Source organism: Epinephelus fuscoguttatus, linkage group LG8 (genome assembly GCF_011397635.1).
Source record: "Epinephelus fuscoguttatus linkage group LG8, E.fuscoguttatus.final_Chr_v1".
Taxonomy (NCBI): domain Eukaryota; kingdom Metazoa; phylum Chordata; class Actinopteri; order Perciformes; family Serranidae; genus Epinephelus; species Epinephelus fuscoguttatus.
In genome coordinates, this window is record NC_064759.1 from 32,315,079 (window position 1) to 32,335,879 (window position 20,801).

General features: G+C 44.8%; 1 protein-coding gene across 2 annotated transcripts in view; it reads left to right on the forward strand.

Moving 5' to 3' along the window:
- Positions 1–19,431, forward strand: part of LOC125892820 (teashirt homolog 1-like) — a 37,875-nt gene extending 18,444 nt beyond the window's left edge. For both annotated transcript variants that reach the window (XM_049583080.1, XM_049583079.1), the window contains exon 3: positions 14,614–19,431. In XM_049583080.1, the coding sequence (XP_049439037.1) occupies positions 14,614–18,152 (3,539 nt within the window). In that variant the 3' untranslated portion in view covers positions 18,153–19,431. The remainder of the gene's footprint in view (positions 1–14,613) is intronic.
- Positions 19,432–20,801: the final 1,370 nt, after the last annotated feature.

Consider the following 20,801-nt stretch of genomic DNA (forward strand, 5'->3'; position numbering starts at 1 on the left):
GTAGTTGCCTGAAATGACTTTCTTCTTCCTCCACTAAGAAAAGAACCTCAAAGTTTTCGCTTCTCATGTTTTTAAAATCCCCCCCCACCCCGCCATTATCAGGAGTCAAGTCATGCAGAAATGTAAAAAATAAGAAGGTAATCACACTTTGTGCTGGTGCTTTTGTCGTCAGTCCGTGATGGAAATGGGTCTAAATATGAGATTAGAACCTGCCGGTGACTGATGCTATTAGGCAGATATGCCATAGACTTTACTATCTCCCATGAAGGATTAGCGCAAATTATACTGGGAGACAGGCTTGATTTCTCCTCTGCCTGGCTGGATGTGGGCATTTGAGGCACTCTAAGTTGACAGCGTCTGTCTCTGCTTAGTTCTCCGAGACAGGTTGTGTGACAGCTGATGCCAGGCGAGGGCTTAAAAAGTGTGTATGTGTGGGTGTCTATTTGTGTGTTGGACAACGTTTGGTCTGTGTGTGCGGGTGCGAGTGTGTCAGTGTGTGTGTGTGTGTGTGTGTGTGTGTGAGTAGGAGAGTTATAAACTGACAGGCGAGTGTGTTTGAATGTGATTGCACGTCAATGACATTTTTTTTTTTTTCCAGAAAACAGGTTCTCTTTGAGTAGGGTGACAATTGGGAAAGGCTAATTTTAAGCTTGGTGGCTTCCTCTTTAATTCTACACACTCTTATCTAGCGTTATTTGAAATAATTAAACTGTCTGTATGACTGTCCAGGTGAAGCTGTTTTTGGAGCTATGAATAAGTAGGAAAGCTGGTCAGACGCCTGACCAGGTGCTGGATGTTTAAATCCATTTGCAGGAAAAAGCTAAAAACAAAAACCTTGATAACAGGACACATAAGTTTCTCCTTGTATCCAGAAAGATCCATCATGACAGCAACCGAATGGCATCCATCACGCAGTGCGTAATCCCAAATTGTTTGAACTGTGATGTTGATATAAGTGGAGGTAGGTGGTCGAGCGGTTTGTTCACCTCTCAGGAATGTTTGAGGGAACATGCAAATGCTCCCTGTTTTAGCCCTGCTGTCTCCTCTCGGCCTGCTGATTTAGGAGGGTGACATGTCCTTTAATGTTGGGTAATAAACTGGAGGGGTGGATTTATAGGCTCAGGCCTTGTTTTCCCCCCACTGTCTCTGTCCTCTGGCTCCTATGACGACAATGCAAGCTCCACCCTCAAAGCATTTAAGGTGTTTTCAAAGCTACAGTAGCTTTAGCAGAACTGTTGGTTTCCATCTTAGCTGTTAGCCATATGTCACGCAGAAATTTGACAGAGAAAGTTTTCCGGTACGCTGGGTATCTAAGCAGTAATTGTAATACATGTTGGGGCACACAACAAAGAAAAAAATTACCGTGCTACAATAGGCAACCACACACCGCTGTCCTAAATAATCATTAGCAAATGTAATCATAATCCTAAATAAACTCAACAGATTTCGGTATGAATGGGTTCTAATATTACGGCGTGCTGCAGCTCTGCATGTGGTTTGTCCACGTGGTGTTGCCATACACCAGCAGAAGCCATCACTAAACTGCCGTGTGTAGGTACAATCAGTGTAAAACACTGTCTCTCTATTTCATTACTGTCAAATCTTAAGTGAAAAACTAGAATATGATATTTGTGTTGCGTAGGCAATATCACTGTTGACTGTTATAATTTTGGTTAAGTGTTAGTATGTCATAAAACGGTCATAAAAAAGCCATAGTGTGTGCACTTTTCCTGTGTGGCCTTCAGTCATATGCTGGCTCCTAAAATGGCACTGAGTCATGAAAACTTGGAGGACTCGTGATCCAAAAATTTTGTTACTAAACGCTCTAAAATTGTCACTTTTCAGTTTCTAAAAATGTCTCCTGGTGTATTCCCTCCCAGACCCCTGTGAAGGGTTGGGTTGCAGAAGGTTTAGATTGAAAATGGTCCCTCCTAATGTCAATAGGTGATTACAGCCCTGCTGGGGAATAGTTACCAAGCAGCTCTAGTCATTTTGGATCAAACCTGCCATGAAGTACAAGTTAAAGACAAGTTCGACCCCAGAACAAATGTATTGCCTGCACTAAATTCCTGACCAATGAAGGAGATGTATATCATTGTGATTTAGCTTTGCTTGACAATTTAAGTTGTGTAATGCAACCAAAACAATGCCTTAATGCAGCAAAGCAACAATTCACCCTCAGAAACAAAGCAAATAATCTTAACTGCACATTTAAAAAATGCTTGCAGCCCATGTTTCGATTCAGCTCGTCCCTACTTCTCCACAGCCTCAGATTTCTGCTTTTTCTTCCCACTCATCCTCCTCCTCTTCTCTGCTCTTTCCTCCTCCTTAGTTTGTGAGGTATGATGCACAGCGGTGCTTCGCTATGTCAGCAGGATTCAAACAGGTCAAAGTGTAGAGTGACTCAGATAGGTGTAGCGTCAGACCGATATACTGTATACTGTATGTTTGCTGATATTGGCTTCTTGTTGGAGCTCGGCCAGACATGGCTGCCCACCTCTGATGTGGTGTAGTGAAGCCTTCTGCCTGACTACAGTAGGTGAAGATGACTGTGTTAGTAATGTTTTTATTTCAGGTGTCTGACCGGAAAAATGCATCTCAGTGTGGTGTGGGAGGATTTACTCACCAACTTAAGTGTGTAAATCCTGCAATGAAACCTGCGCTCCCCACTTTGCAGAGCTGCTAAATCTAAAGGAATGTCATTAGTTTGGCTTTCACGAGACTTTTGGAACGGTATCATGGTTGAAATGCTATTTCAGATGCTTTTCTAATCTAACTAGAGTGCATTTTGAGTGGCTACGCATGATAATGAAATCTTTTCAGCATGATGGATGTCATGTCGGTACCAGTATCAGCATCTCAAAAACCCATATCGGTCTCCTCTACGCAGGATGCTCCAAATCAGTCTCATCCTCTCCTCGACACAGTTTGACTGATCAGTCCGAGGCCTAGTTTGCTGCTGCCAGCATGGGACTCGATGTTCGTTTCTCTATTTATTTCCACAGCCCATGCGTTTTTCCCCATATAAAGACAGTCTATGTCCGACAGTGTCACCGTGTGATGGATTGCATAGTCCTCTTCTCTCAGGAAGAGAAAGAGGGGGATGGTGGAAAGGAGGAAGGAGAGAAGGAGGGAAAGAATGAGTGAGAGAGGGAGGAAGCGGAGTGGTGCGGTGCAGCAGTGAAGGACATGGCAGCTTAGCGCTGGCCAAAAAGACTGTGCTGAACACCTGCTCCTGTCTCCAACGCCCCTTCAACCTCCTCATTACCTGTCAATCTATCACAAGGCAGCCAGATCAAATGTCTGCAGCAGCCAGGACTCGCACAGGGAGGGTAGGAGGGAGGGAGGGAGGGTGGGGAGGGGGGAGCGAGGAAAGAAAGAAGGGAAAGAGAGGGACAGATTGCATGTCTGAGAGAGCAGAAAATGAAAGGGAAGTAAATGGAGCAGCTGCGTGTGCATATCGGAGATCTGTTGATAATTTGGAGTAAACTTTTACCGGAGTGCAATTATTAAAACTTCTGAAGGTAGTTTATTGTGTTGCTTAATTTAGAACACGTGAAATACAAACAGTTGTCATGCCTTGCAAATACTTATCATCATTATTGGAGGATTAAAAGATAAGTTATTAGAAATCAAGTTAACTAAAAGTCATATACAGGGGAGACTTATAGGTGCAGCTCGTGTAACAACATCATATATTAGACTAACAAAGAAAATCCATTCTGTCAGGTGTCAGTTTTGTATTAATTTTGTCCAGTATATCACACTCCCTGCTCTACGGAGAAGCACTTACACTCACCCTGCAGTACCGCTTGGCCTGTGATTGGCGCCTCTGTGTAAAAGAGGTGAATCTGTGACAGACATGTGCCTCTGTAGGGAGGTGGGGCCTGTGGTTTCAGATTACAGCGACAATGCTGACAACGTGTATGTGTGTTTGTGTGTTGTAAACAAAGTGAACATGCACTTATATATATATATATATATATATATATATATATATGTGCATTTTTATGAGCATTTGTGCAGATATACAGGTTTATTTTGTGTGCCACTGTGCATGAATTGTGCGTATGTGTTGGTACACAAGAGTCTACATTTCTACATCGTGTGTGTGCTTTAAAAGGCAGACGAATTTGAGCTCATCAAGGTGCATTAGTGCACACATGACCAGTCCCAGCCCTCTATTTCTGATCCCTTTCAGTCCCTACTCTCTCGCTCTCTCCATTTCTTTCTCGAGCTCTCTTGCCCCTCTCTCTCCTTTCGTGTGTGAGCTGTGGTGATTTACGGTAATTATCCATCGTTGGGTCATCTATCAGGCCGGCCGTTGCTAGGAGATGGAAGCAGCTGCTGCTGGCTGTTGTCTTGTCAGGGACAGTGCATGTGTGTGTGTGTGTTTGTACATACTTGTGTATGTTGGTGTGTGCTTCCTGGGATTTAGGTGAGGGTGCTTGCATGTGCTTATGTGTGTGTATTTACTGGCAATCATGAGTGTGTGTGTGTGCAGGTAAAGTGGTCCATCCTGATGTGGGGATTTAAAAAGCGCAGGTGGTGTAGAAGACAGAAGGAAGCGAAGGCGTCGACGAATGGAGGGAAGGATTATAGGAGGGAGGGAGACTTGGGTGAGGGTGGGGTCAGAGGTTGAAAAAGGCCAGGTGGAATTTGAGAGTGTGTGTGTGTTTGGGGGGGGAGTGGGCAGCTTAAAAGGCACAGGTGTGTGTGTGTGTGTGTGATAGACAAGGGAACTGTATGATAAATGTATCCAGGCAGATGGAAGTTGGAAGAAGTCGGGCCTTGGGGAGTAGTTTTAGTGGCTGTGAAAATTGCAAGATTGAGTGTGTGTATGTGTGGAGGGGGGTGGTGAGGGAGCCTATTTTCTATTGGCAGGTGATCGTCACACAGATGGGTGCTGGTTCAGATCCCTGCTGAGGGGCCTATTTCTCTTCATTTTGCCGTTGTAATCCACCGCAGCCCTTTATGTAGCAGCCGTTTCAGGTTTCATGATCTACGCACGCTATTCATGTTGGAGCAGACTTTAATGCACCCAGATCCTACACACACACACACACACACACACACACACACACACACAGAAAGGTCAAACATTATAGTCTTAACACTGCATTCAGTGAACATATGAGGGGGAGTTTTCCAAGGAAGTGCAGGAGATTATGATCACAGGTAACTTGGAATGTAGAGCTTAGACAAAGAGATTGCTGAAATATGTACGTATGTGTGATGTAATTAAGATCCACAGCTATGGAACACTATAAAAGTAGTTACAGTATACTACTTATCATAATACATTATCTCAGTATAAGAAGTAGGGATGGGACGCTACACTATTTTATTAAGGTTTGCAATAAAAATCACTCACAATAAGTTGATCCTGGCAAATTTCCATTATCGGGATAATGTGAATAATGTGCCCAGCAGCACGGTCCAGGTGGGACACAGGAGTCATGTCCCACTAAATATTTATAACAAAAAAAACAACAGCATGAAAGTAGAAGAGGACTTTTATTTTGACTTAATTAAAGAGACTTGCACTATAAATCGATGCATAAAATGCACAAAATGGTGCATACAAATTCACCAGAATGCAGGAAATTCAGTGTTCAGTGCTCAAAATTTTCTGGGAAAGGACACCTGAAACTTCCATTTGGCTGCATATGCACCAACCTACAAAAAAAAAAAAAAAAAAAAAAAGATATAAATCATTAATTCATCAAGAAATTAATAATGATAGTAATGATATTGGGAAAAATTAGTGTTGAAACTAATAAAACATTCAGATTAGATGTGTATTTGACATATTTGATAACACTAGCGTGAACTTAAGTAAAAATAAACCACCTGAATAAATAAAATTTCAAGCAATAATTAAAATAAATCGCTACTTTTATCACCAAAATTGAAAATAATAAGAACAACTTTAATAATATCAAAGAGCTAATTTACAAACTCATTAAAAAGATCATTTAAAATTACACCTGGAGTGTTTAGACTGCGAGCTGTTGAGACTGTTTTGTACACACTTTAGCATCTGACTAGTTTCACTGAAGTTTTATTTGCTTGGCAGATCTGTAAAAGCCAGCTGGATATAAGCCACACGTCCATATGAGCGACGGTAACTGTAAATACAACCTCCACTCTCGGCTCTCCATACCGGCCTAATTAGCGCCAGTTAGCATTTGTCATTGCGTTTAGGGGTGAAGATTAGGAACACCTCTCAATTAATCTGCAATCAGCCTGTTTGTTAATTAGCTAACCTGTTCTAAGTGGCCTTCAGGGCTCTTGTGTAATTAGCTAAGCTGCTGGGAAGCAGGTCTGTGTGTTGACATTGACCCAAAGCGTACACACACACACACACACACACACACACACACACACACACACGCACACACTCACACTGCCATATATATACTGTTAAGACACACCGATCTGCAGATGTCTCCAGTCGTGGTCAAGAGGGACAAGAACCCGTGGCTCCCAATAAATTACATACAAAAACAAACCGGTGCCTTCTGTGTGTTCAGGAAAAACAATTGCTTAAACACACACACATCCACACACACACACACACACACACACACACACACACACACACACACACACACACTTCCTGACATACTTTATTAGTTGTCGTAAGCGTGCCATGCTCATCCAAATATACATATTTGCACATCGTCATGCTCGCAGCGATACACTTGCACTGATTATTCCTCCCTTCCCTCCACAGCAAACCTGCATCCCTCAAAAGCATTCTTAGAAAAGGCAGGAGGGGGAAAAAAATACATACTGTACTCCCCATGCACGTACACTCTTTTGAACATTTCATCCTTTTCAAGTGCAACAACATCCCCACCAAAATGAACAGCTTCTCCATTGCTGTGTCGAAGCATTTTTTTTTCTTGCTCACTTCAAAGCCATTTGTTTACTCTGCTGCCTCCTGACATTGTCTGTGGTAATTAAAGGAGCGCACTGAAATTTATGGTTTAATTATACAGGCCTTGTTATGCAGAGAAGACCAGGATGGGCTGATATGCTCAATAAAAATAAATAAATTCCATACGGGGTTTATTGAACCCGCGTTTGCACGGAGGGTGCAATCGTTCCAGCCACTCAGGTGTGTGCGCGTGCTATTGTGTTTATGTGTTCATGTGTATGCATATGTGTGTGTGCATGTTTATTTATGTATTGCCTCGCAGGACAGCAGCAGCAGCTCAGTGCGCAGTGTGAGTGGGTGAGAATGAAATTTTTAAAAAAAAAGAGCCAGATGAATTGCAATCGATTGGCGCTGGTTCACTGTATTGATCCCCCAGCATGTTAAAGCCTGCTGTACTCCATGAAGAACACTCAGTCAGTCAGTGTGGGCTCAACCCCCCCCCCCCTCCCCCCCAACCACCATCTCCCCACCCTCCTCCACCCCTTCACCAACTAACACACGGCTGGATATACTGTAAATGTCTCCCTGTGTTGTTACTGCATGCATGTGTAAAAAGCGGAGACGATTGAGCTTGCAGCCCCGGCTTCCAGTATGCGTGAGTGTGTATGTGTGTGTGAGACTTGGTTTTGTGCATGCACAGTAATGGAGAGTGATCTTGGCTGTGGCCCACAAGCTGCTTCTCTGAACTGATCTTTGAGTTGGGTATAAATAGCGCTTGCTCTATAAATAAAACAGCAGCACCTTTCACACTCACTCTCTCTCACTTACCACACACACACACACACACACACACACACACACACACACACACACACACATTCAAACCTGCCCACATGCCTCTTGTATCACCTGCCCGTACACAATCATAGTATGCATAAATACTCACCTAGACCTCCCATCAATTCATACATCACTCTGTGGAGGTCAGATAGAAGGATATCTGCGGGTCGTATTGACATATTTTCACGAGAGCATGACCTGAACAAGCTTAGCGCTGGCTCCCTGCCTGACCTCTGACCTTACCTTACTTTACAAAAGTGTGCTTGTTTTGGTATTTAGCTGATACTTTATTCAAAGTAACATTAGCAAGTAGACGATCAATATTCTCCCCAAAGTGGTGATAAAACAGCATTAGCCGATAAAGACATTGAACCTGAACCCGTTCAGTAACAGAACAGTCCCTCTGAGTTCAGGAAGAATTCTCTCCCATCTCTGCCTGGCCAGTAGTCGTCAACAGAGCTGCAGTGGTTGCACAATTAATCAATTAGTTGTCAACTATTAACTTAATCGCCAACTCATTTGATATTCAATTGGTGTTAATGATTCTTTTAGTTAAAAAAAGGCTCAAAATTCTCTGATTCCAGCTTCTTAAATGTGAATATTTCCTGGTTCTTAACTCCTCTATGACAGTAGACTGAATATGTTTGGTTTGTGGATGAAACAAGAAAATGAGGACCTGATCTTGAGCTTTGGGAAACACTTTAAAACATACGTACTCTTAGATCCTCTTCTGCAATCCAATTTGCATCACCATCTGCCCTCTTGACTACCATGGGTTCCAGAGCCTTCAGCCGTTCTTCCTCCCGCCTCTGGAGCTCTCATCCCCACGACATTCGCAATATTGACTCTCTTTCTACTTTTAAATCCCGTCTAAAAAGGCATCCTTTCAAGATGGCTTACTCGGTCTGATTTAATGGAGACACACTGCACTGATGATGACTTTATGATGATGATTTTATACCTAATTTTTATAGTTACAATTTCTGTCTAGTGCTTGCTTTTTTTCAGCCGTGTCTTGTAAGGTGTTCTTGAGTGCTCTAAATAAAATGCATTGTTATTATTATTTTTTCACGATTTTGGGACACTTTATAGACCAAACAACTAATCGATTAATCGATAAACTGATTGCTCGACAACAAAAATAATCCCTAGTTGCAGCCCTAGTTGTCGAGATGTGGACTTCAGACTGGCAGGCAATCCAACATTGCCATCCTGCTTGCAAGGCAAAACACACTAACAAACTGCTCTCTAAAACATCAGTGCTGTGACTTTACATAATGCTACGGGCTAACTGTAACTCAGCGTGACTTGAAGTGTTTGCGTGGAGCCACCGGTGCAAACGATCACCGGAAAGGCTGCTGGTTGACTCAATGAATATCAATAATACAGAATTCCACCACTAATCCTGTTGGCACAGCACTTATTCACATTCACACCACTTTCTACGTCAGTCCATAATGTAGCTGTGTGTCTCAAGAACAACATGTCCCATCCGCCTGCTGTCTGCTGAGCTCAACTCAGGCTAGAAGTGTTTTGAAATGGGGTGAGGGTGGGGGGTGGGGGGTGGGTGGGGGGTTTGAGAGATAAATTGGTACAGCGAGCTGGAATGCTGCAGCAGTTATTTAAGGCCCTGTAGGTGCTGCCTAGGCCATATGCTCCCATTATTCCGCTTGGGAGGGGCCCATGTGGGCATGTGAGCAAGGCTGGAGAGAGGAGGAGGAGGAGGGTGGGAGGAAAAAGAGAAAGAGGGGGTGATGGAGGGGAGTGAAAGGAGAAAAGGTAGCTGAGGTATTATTTTAAGGAGAGCCCCCCTATCAAGCGTAGGAGGAATTTTTTGAGAACGGGATACCTGGAGAAGCCTGAGATGAGATGAGAACGAATTAGCTTCTAACGTAAATGATCGCCTTCACCCTCAATATCCGGCTCTCTCACCGTCGTCTTTGCATAATTCATCTCGTCAAATTTTGAGGTGTGACAGAGTATAATTCATGAACTCCTGAACTTTTCAGGTTGATAGCTTTTCCTTAGGTTAGGCCTTTTCAATCATGTTCATATCGTGGCACTGCACTTAGTGTGATTCTGTACGGCACACCTTCTCATGGGTGTTTGATTTGTTGCTTGTTGTATTTTTCCAAAAATAAAAAGGGATGTCCACAACTCCATGTAACTGGAATGTTTTAAATATATGACTGTAGCAATGAGAATGAAATACCATTAGGGTAATACCAAGTAAATGGCAAGAACAAACTTTGCCCCCCTCAGACTTTGGATCCTCAAACTTCATATTTTAAGAAATCTTTTCTTCTGCTGATAGCTTAATATTAACCTTAAACAAGGCCCAGATGCAGCTTTGTTGTTAGCTTCATACCTCTTTCTCTCTCTTGTTTCTCTCCCTCTCTCTCTCTCTTCTTCTCCCTATCTGTACAGTCTCTTGTCAAACTGAGGCCTGTGTTCCTGATCAGGGCATTGCTCTCATGTTAGCCGCTTCACGGGAAGCACATCCCAGCATTCCCTCTGACACGCCGGCAGCAGCATTACCATAATTGGCTTTTCTACATGACGGGACAGAGGAAATAATAATGTCATTTTATTTACAGCCCTCTTGTCCCGGTCCGAGAGCTATCACCCCCCCCCTCCTCCTCCCTCCTCATTCCTCCTCCATCCTCCCCTCCCTCCTCACCACACTCTTTCTCCTCTCCACACATACACTGACATACACCCCTCCTTCTCCCCCTCGCCTCGTCTATCTCATCTCCCTCTCTCCCACTCTCCCTGTGCAGGGCGCGAGTCTCGTTCTGCCACAGCGTGTAGGTCAAGCGATGGCTTTTTGATCAGCTCCTGTCCAAAGCCATCAGGGTTGAGAGGCACGTAATGGAGAGCGGGGTGACAAACAGAATCTGGGGAAGGAATAAGACTGCCAGTTTCCTATTAGGGGCCGGCCTAAACGGCCTCGGCCCCCCCACACCCACCATCTAACCCCCCCACCATTCTCTGCTGCGAACCCACTCCTACACTGCCTAAATCACATGAGTGAAGGGGCCCGTGATTGGACATTAGTGCCGCAAATGACTGCCGTGATTGCCCCCTCTTCCCAAACTCACATCAAATAAATAAAGAAATGTGTGTAAATAAATAGAAGGAGGGGTGTTGGAGAAATGGGGCTGGTGGTGGAGGTGGTGGTGAGGGGAGGCTGACTGGTTTCATCCCCTTCTTTTTCCTCTCTCTCGTTTCATCGCCTCTCTGCCTTTTCTTATCTGGTTTGTTTGGCTTTGACATCGGCCAAATGGTGAAGCTCCGCGAGCCTGACAGAGAGTTTTATTGATTTAACAACCGGCAGACTCTCAGCAAAGCAAAGGGAGAAGGCAAAAAATGGGTAGGGCGGGGAAAGATAGCAAAGTTTTGAAAAGGAGTGATATGTTTCTGCTTTGCTCGCTGCCAAAACGCTGACGTGTCCGCTGGTTGTATTTCATTTGGTATCGTTTACAAAAATCAAGTCATACACAAAGTTGAGCCGTGTGTGAGGGGGAATGTTTTAGAGATGATCTGTTCTTAGGTTGATCATGTTGTCCCGTTGTGAGGCCCAGTGTTGTGTCGAGGCAAGATACAGGGCGTTCACCACAGACTTTTCGTCAGAAAAAACATATCAAATTGACGTCTGTTCTGCAGACTAGGCTCTGGTCTGGTCTCTTTGCAACAATGTTAAATGCACAAACCTGATCACAGATTCAAATGCAAAATCTGCCATCTTCATATATTAGGTACATAACAGAATCAAGGGTGCTTCATGGGTACTTAAATTGTGGTGGTCCTTCGGGAACTCTCTTATTTAAATAAGAATAATAATAAATGAGGCAGAAGAGAACAAAACACACTTGAGCTCTTATCTCTAATAAAATAAAGGCCTGTCCCAAAGTATATTTGGTAGCCTGAGACATGAAAACCTTTGATAACACCTGCTTTACAGCACCGTAAAGTGTCAATCCATTTGTGCATTATGCATTTTTAAAAAGGCTCTTTATAACATCCAAAGGGACTCCTACAACCCTTTTTGGTACTTTACATATTTGAGATCCCTTTTTGCTAACAGTGTATTAACCATATGTGTAGGTATTGTGAGATCAGTGCACTTGAATGCTAATTCTGGCTTCCTTGGTGTGTGTTGTTGGTGATCTGGCATGGCTGGTGGCGGGCTTGATCGCTGCTGCTTCTGACAGTGAGTCTGCAGTGCTATCCTGGCCACGCTGCCGCCTGTCTCCTTGATGGCGGCACGTCCCCGAGCAAAAGTGACAGGCGCTTTGGCGCCCGTGCAGATGGCCCTGCTCACAGCCATCACCCGCTCGGCAAACCAAACCGCCAGGGACGGCACGCCAGCCCTGCCCCTTCCCGAGCCCGCCCCTTTGCTGCTGGTGTTGCTCTGCATATGTGCGTCCAGGACGAGAGAAGGAGCTTAATCTGGTCGCCAGTCAGAATCACACATCTTCAAGTTGCAGTGACTGAACAGATAGAGTTGATGTGTGGCTCTTAATATTTTGCTCTTCCACGTGCTTCAGATTTTTAGCATCCTGTCAGAATAGATGCAGCATCTCAAAAGAGACGAGGGGGATCATTTATTTCAGACTCACGTTTAATCACTAATATTGTACATTTATGCTTTGCGAAACCGTCCACTTGCCGCCTGTGATTTTTACAGATGTCTGTCTCTGCCAGTCTTTTGTCTGTGTGCTTTTGATATCTCCCTCTTTGTTGTTTCCATGACAACATGGCAGGACAGGCATTGATTGACAGGGATCGTCAAAGGGTTCCCTGGCGACCTGCTCATTGTTCGAAGCCCCTCCCTGCTGCAGTCTGTTTTGTCACTCACCCAGTGATATTTCTGATCTGCTGCTTCTCATTCCTGCTGTATGTGTGTGTATGTGTGTGTGTGTGTGTGTGTGTGTGTGTGAGTGTATGTATTAAGCACTGCCAGCTATCGGGGTTTAGCTATTTTTTGGCTGCAGCCGTTATGAGTGACTCACATAGGTAATTCCTACTGTATGTTTGCACTGTTCGTGTGGGCTCGTGAGGAACGAATAGCCGTTCCTGCAGGATGCTTTGTATATTAAATGGCTGATATGTATTGATAGCCTCCTGTTCTGGAAGCGGGTTAGCGAGGGGGAAGGCACTGTAACAGAAGACACTCTGCAGATGTGTTGTAGAGAGTACAGCACATAATGCTAATCTGCTGTGTTAGGGATTTTCAGGAGTTTTAGAAACTGTCTCGGTCTCAGTCTGTCAGTGGGATTGAAGCGCAGCCAGGTTCTCCTGTAGTGCTCTCATTTCACTGAAATCCTGTCAGGCGTTAGGGGAGTATGTTGCTCATTTGGAGAAGGGTGTATCAGTAGCACACAGCGAACTCAGACTTATAGGCAATATTATGGTCGGTGGGTTCAGGTTTGCACTGTAAGAGCAAACATGCATGAGCTGCAGAGTGCATAAAGTACACACGTAGGCATGGGGAGGTGAGCATGCGGGCAAACAGGCACTTACCGAGGCACTCACACGCACACACATGCACATCATCGCACAGTCACAGTCGACGGTGCAGCTGCTCACCTCCCCCACCTCCTCCACCCATCTCCTCTCAGGCAGCAGTAAATGTTGCCAGTGTATATATATCAGGTATTATGTCCACTTAGATTATGATATGACAGGTTAGCGTGCCGTTTGAAGCTGACAGCACATCTGTTTCATCAGGAGAGACTGATACTGGCATCTAGGACACACATCTCACCATGCAGGAAGGAGATAAAGGAAGAAGCTAGGGGGCCGTCTTTCCTGTCTCCCTGCCTCCCTCACCCTCTCCCTCTCTCTTCTTTCTCCCTTTTCTCTTACACCCCGTCTCCCCACCCACCAAGCCCACCACCTCCTGCTCACTTTTTCTTTCTCCCCCACATCTTTTCGTTCACTTGATCTTCCCCTAACCACCTCCTGTCTCTCCTACTTACTGATGCTTGCTGTGTCTTCCCTAGCATGCGAACACACTCACACACATACATTACGTACACATGGTCTGGCCTCCTCTCTAATTTGCCTTTATAAATTTTACTGGTAAACCTGTTACATCTCAGCCTTCTTTAGTTCCCTTTTGCTTTCCATTTTTAATCCGTCTTTCTGTTAAGCACAGTCCATGCCATTTTGGATCACAGAACAGTTGTTTTATTTTTAAATGCTCCAGACTCCTTCCTTCAACAATCATTGTGACATTCTCCATCCAAGCGCCATTGTTTTGCCAGTTCCTGCTTAATAGCACAAATGAAAATGACCTTCAGCTCGTCAGAGTGGGTTTAGGAAAAGCTGCAATATCTCCAAATTAGCGTTTTGTTTCTTTCCCTCCCTGATCAGTTGCATAACCTGAACATGTGAGCAGCTGAACTTCACTGACTTGATGAGTGAAAGGCAATAAAGCTTGGGGAGGAAAGAAAGAAAAGAGAAAAGGGGGAGTTGAACATGCAAGCATGCAGCTGGCTAACAAGGCCAAACAGCCAGTCATTTCCTGGGGAACATGAGGCATGTGCGGAGGAATAGGGAGTTGGGAAGGAAAAGGACAACTGTCAGAAGCTCAGTGATTTATTTTTCCCTTGGAGGCTTTTTTCACCACTGGCTTTCAGAGCCACATGTGTGTGAAATACACACAAATTCATGCATGCATGCATACAGACACATGGACACACCAACAACGGATGAGAGTAAAAGCCTACGTTTCCCATCGTTGAGTATTCATTCCATGTTATTTTGACACTGGTCCTGTTGGTGTGCTGTAAATCTTTAATTTCACTGAGCTGACCTCTTTTTATTTTCCTCTTTCCTCCCCCTTTTTGTCTTCTCTCTCTTGCTCTCTTTCTCTCCAGCGTACATGCCCGAGGACGAGCTTAAGGCAGACGTTCACGATGAGGAAGAGCACCTGCAGGATGACGGCCTCTCATTAGATGGCCAGGACACTGAGTTTCTGTGCAATGAGGAAGAGGAAGATGTGGATGGAGGCCAGCCGCCTAGTTACAGAGACTCTCCACTCAGCAATGGCACTAACCCTGATGCTGGATACGGGTCCCCGCTCAGTGATACCAGCGATCGGCTGACGGACTTCAAGAGCACCTCTTCCAGGGATGGTCAGGAGAGGGAAGGCACGGCTTTGCCCTTCCGCCCCAACAACGGCCTCTCTTTCCAGGATAGCCTGGCACAGATGAAAGCCGTCTATGCAAACCTCATCTCAGATGCCTCTTGGTCCAGCATCACAATGGACATCATGAAATCCAAGCCTGCTGCAGCTGGCAGTGTCAACAGTGCCCTCACAACTCCAGAGCCTGCTCCCACTGCTTCTGTCTCCACGACTACAACCACAAACAAGAGCAGTGCGGTCAACTTGGCTAGCAGTCACCATAACGGCAGGAGCTCCAGCACCACTGTCAACCACACAAGCAGTGCGAGTGGCAACACTAATGGCACAGCAGCTAGCTCTGTTAGCAGCCACAGTGCAACCAGCTGCAGTGGGAGCAGCAGTGGTGGGGCTAGTAATGGTAGTGGTGTAGCCTATGACTGGCACCAGGCAGCTCTTGCCAAAACTCTTCAGCAGACCCCCTACCACCTTTTACCAGAGCCTAGCCTCTTCAGCACAGTGCAGCTCTACCGGCAGAACAACAAGCTGTATGGTTCTGTTTTCACTGGTGCAAGCAAGTTTCGCTGCAAAGACTGCAGCGCTGCCTATGACACACTGGTAGGTTTAACAGTCCACATGAATGAGACGGGCCACTATCGAGATGACAACAAGGACAAAGAGGAGGATCAGGGAAAGCGCTGGTCCAAACCACGTAAGCGCTCCCTGATGGAGATGGAGGGGAAAGAGGATGCCCAGAAGGTGCTGAAGTGCATGTACTGTGGCCACTCATTTGAGTCTCTGCAAGATCTCAGTGTTCATATGATCAAGACCAAGCATTACCAGAAAGTGCCTCTCAAAGAACCAGTGCCAGCCTTGGCCACTAAACTGGTGCCCACTTCAGCTAAAAAACGAGCGATTCAAGATGCTATAGTCTCCCCATGCTCCCCAGACTCTATCCACGCTAGTAGTGGTGGTGGTAGTGTATCCCTAGGGGATGTTGGCAAAGACGCAAAATCTGCAGCTAACCCCTATGTTACGCCAAACAACCGCTACGGCTACCAGAATGGTGCCAGCTACACATGGCAGTTTGAAGCTCGTAAAGCTCAGATCCTCAAATGCATGGAGTGTGGGAGCTCTCATGATACACTGCAACAGCTGACTGCCCACATGATGGTTACTGGTCACTTTTTGAAGGTTACAAATTCTGCATCCAAGAAGGGCAAACAGCTGGTTTTTGATCCAGTGGTAGAAGAGAAGATTCAGTCTATCCCACTGCCACCGACCACCACCAGACTCCCTGTTCCCAGTGGTGTTAAGTCCCAGCCGGTGTCCCCTGCCCTTTCCTCATGCTCAGAGGAAAAGAGGGAAGGAGGTGAGGATGAGAAGGTTGAAGCAGGTGAGCCAGTGGAGAGAAAAATCAAGGAGGAGAGAGATGATTCAGGTGAGAAATCTGAGTCTGATGCCACATCATACAAATACCTTAGAGAAGAAGATCTAGAGGAGGCACCAAAAGGAGGGTTAGATATTCTTAAATCTCTTGAGAACACGGTATCCAGTGCCATCAGCAAAGCCCAGACAGGCACACCGACATGGGGTGGCTACTCTAGCATCCATGCAGCCTACCAGCTGCAAGGTGCCATGAAGAGCTCTGCTACTGTTCTACCCCCAATGGTCCAGAGTGTCCAGATGCAGCCAATGTTTAACAGTGGGCTACGAGGCCTGGTAAATGACCCCAACTCAGTCATCCACTCGCCTCGGAGCCCTTCCTCCCCTACCCCCCTCAGGAGCAACGTCACTGCCATGGAGGAGCTTGTAGAGAAAGTGACAGGGAAAGCTGCCACTGTGAAGAAAGAAAAGGAGGAGAAGATGGTGAGCCTGGAACGATGCCGGCCCCCGTCGTTAGTAAAATCCCCCTCTCCTGCACTGAGAGAGCAGAGAGAACAATTAGCATCTCCAAATGACCTTTCTGTAGGTAAACCATCCGGTATGAGAAGTAGCAGCCCAGGCAGTGTAGATTCAGAGCTCATCTGCAAGAAGGAGCCCAAAGAGAGCCTTGTAGATGGCCACAACAACCATTCAAAGAACGGCTCTGAGGCATGCCAATCCCCAGTAACTAACGGCAACAGTCTTGGCATCATCACCGATCACTCACCAGAAAGTCCCTTCATTAACCCTCTCAGTGCACTCCAGTCAATCATGAACACACACCTGGGTAAGGCCTCCAAACCAGTAAGCCCAGCTGCAGACCCACTATCTATGCTTTACAAAATCAGCAACAGCATGATGGATAAGCCAGCTTTCAACCCAACTCCTCAGGGCAAGCCAGCTGAGCCCGTCAACCACTATCAGTTGTATGAAAACAGTGACCAGCCCATAGACCTGAGTAAAAATAAATCCACTGTTAACAGCAACAATAACAATAACAACAGCAGCAGCAATGTGCTGTTGACCAACAATAGTGTAAATGGTAACAAACCCCTCATTTCCCTCCCTGACTCAGTGTCCTCTCCTCTGAGAGAGAATGCTCTGATGGACATTTCCGATATGGTAAAAAACCTCACTGGGAGACTGACGCCCAAATCTTCAACTCCCTCCTCCATCTCAGAGAAGTCGGATGCTGACGGCAGTGCGTTTGAGGATGCCCTAGAGGACCTCTCCCCAGTGCAGAAGAGGAAAGGGAGGCAGTCCAACTGGAATCCCCAGCACCTCCTCATCCTCCAGGCACAGTTTGCCTCCAGCCTGAGGGAGACCTCAGAGGGCCGCTATGCCATGACTGACCTGGGCCCCCAGGAAAGGGTCCACATCTGTAAGTTCACAGGCCTCTCCATGACCACCATATCCCACTGGCTGGCTAATGTCAAGTACCAGCTGAGACGGACTGGGGGCACCAAGTTTCTCAAGAACATGGACTCGTGCCAGCCTGTGTTCCTCTGTGGTGACTGTGCCTCCCAGTTCAGGACTCCCTCCTCCTACATCAGCCACCTGGAGTCTCACCTGGGCTTCAGCTTGAAGGACCTGTCCAAGCTGTCAGCTGAGCACCTTCGGGAGCAGCAGGCTGCCTCAAAGGTGATCACAGACAAAATGACATTCGGCAGCCCCCTGTCAGCCTTGACCACGGCAGAGGACGACACAGGCTCTGTGTACCAGTGCAGACTTTGCAATCGGACATTCGTCAGCAAACACGCAGTCAAACTGCACCTCAGCAAGACCCATGGCAAGTCTCCAGAGGACCACCTGGTGTTTGTCACTGCTTTGGAGAAACTGGAGAAGCTAGACAAGATGGAGAAGGTTTAAGTGGGGTCTCGAGCTGAGCGTAGAGACTGACAGCTGTGGAACTGACTAGAATTTCATTGCACTAAAATGACATTGTTCACAGTTACTGCACTGGGCCGAACTGAGCCGCCAGAAAAAAAAATCGGTCTTATTATTTTTTTGTTGTGATAACTGCCTGACTGGACCATGTCTTTTCATGTTGATTTGTTTTTGTTCTGCCAAGCTTTTTTACACTTATTTTGTAATATATTTATATGCTATTTGTCTGATCTGTGCATGTATTTTAGTGAATCAAGGTTAAACACAAGATTTTAATCTTTTCATGGCAAAAATACAACTACTGCTTCAATGGTAAGAGTGGTGAGTGGAAAAAGAATTAGTGGAAGAGAAAACTGTATAATACTTGATATGAAGAAGGTGAAAAATTAAATGTATACACCAAAAGAATGAAAGAATACCCTGAAAGACTGAAGTAGCACCTTAGACAGTTGAATTTTGAATTTGTAAAGAGACCATGTTTTGAATATCTTGCATTTGTCAAAATCAGATTGATTTCAAAGATCAAGGATTATCATTTCCCCCCTTCTCCTTTTTGGGTTCCTGTCACTGCAATGTTTCTGATGATGAATGGCCTGCTCATAAATCTGTCAGTGTATTAGAAAAAAAAGATCACGTGAACATTTGGAAAAACTGAAATGCTGCTTCTGGTTACGAGTCAATCAGTGAAAAATGAATGGCCGTCAGTATGCAAGTTTGCTCAAAAAACTTTTCCTTGTTGTGAAGTATCACCTTATAGCAATTTTCCAGTTGTATGGTTTGTTACAACATTCTCTTTCTAAATTGTGTCGCTTTATTCAACTGTAAAGAGAACAGTCCGTTACATGTAAATGATTACCAGTGAAAATGTCAGTACTCCATAAGACATATCTTACCATTTGAAACGGCTCAACATTCTTTGTATCTTAAGGTGTGTGCATTCTCTAACTTTTATATTGTCATTTTATATACAAAAATGATAAAAAATAAAAACAGATGGTGTATATAGATATATGCTGTAGAGCTACAAAATGTCCTTTTTTTAAAGAAAATACAAATTTAGCTTCTTTGGCTTGGTTTACAGAAATGATTTTAATTATACTTGCATCCAATTTGATGCATGAAATGGTGTGGAAAATAAATAAGCGATGCACAATGACTATACATTTCAATGTTTTATCGACAATATTGTAAAAAAAAAAAGAAAAAAAAACTTTTTAGCACCGATTAGTTTGTTTCATTTCTTTCTCAATTGTAAAATAAACCCCAAAGCAGTTGTTAACAGTCATACATCTGTGGTTGTGTGTTCATTTGTCATGGCGGTGCACCCAACTCAACATAAAATTTGACTCTGTAGCATGGCGACAGATTAAAGCAATCATACCCATGTCAAATCCTAACTCAGTGTAATAGGATTTACTTTTTGGGTTACACTTAAGAATGGCAGAGGTGAGATCCAAAACGCCCCTGTCTCACTGTTAGCACATACTCTGCAACAGGCCTGCTTTTATGTTTGCGAAAATTTTAAGAGGAGAAGAAAAGTCACTTGTGTCATACTTGTAACTGATGACTGAGCCACATCATACTGCTGATGATTATTATAATGATGAAGATGACGGGGATGATAAGCCTGTAAGGGTGCCTATTGTACTGTAAGGAACTCATGCTAGGCTTGTGACTGGCCTTCGGAGGGCCCGTTCTGAAAGAATCAGTGTTATATTAATGACGGCAGTGTACTTTTGCCTGTCTTCTTGGAACAAAATCAGATGGGTGTCTGTTCTGCTTGATACAGCCTCCTGACTGGCCACACTGTACCAACCAATAATTAACACAGCTGTTCATTTGATACAGGAAGAAGCTGCAATGCTGCTAACAAGAAAACTCTGTGTATCTTAACACTGTGCATTTAAAAAGTGACATTGATTTTCGTGACAGGGCAGTGGAGAGGTGTTACTGTGAATCTTGGCAAGATGGAGACTGTAATCAAAACAGAGCTATTACTTAAATTTAAAGTTGCTTGCATCATTCGTCAGAGCCAGAATCTAATGCACATGAGTGCAGTACATGCCACATTTTCAACACACCTGTCTGTACTTTAGCAGGTTTCTTCAGATAACACAACTTCGCAGGATGAAGTGTAACTTCAGCATTGTTAGCACAAACAGGTCTATTGGCTGAACCTTTTTGATTTCCACAGCCAGCTTGTGATTGTCTAAGATCAGTGAAAAAATGTGCAGTAAACCGTTACCGTTTTCCTCCTCACTTCATTTACTTTGTTCCTGTCTCCTCTAAATGATTGTTTGCATAGTTGCTTGCCGAGCATGACAGAAGATGTCTGCACCTTTTTGGCTAATCAAGCAGCTTCCACTGTACATCATCCAAGTCCTTCAATCTCTTCTGTTGCATTGTGGCCACTGCTTTTTCTCACCACTTCTTACAAGCACTCTCTGCTTTGTGTGCTGTTTTATGTTCTTAAGCTTGAGGTCTCACTCCTTTCAGTGTATACCACGGCCTTAACATTTAGCTTTAGCGAGAGCTGAAAGTGATTCGTTGTGTACAATGACCTCTGGATGACCGCCCAGCAAGTTGTGGGGTTTTCTTCCTCAGGCAGCCCTGCAGGTGAAGCGTCTGCAT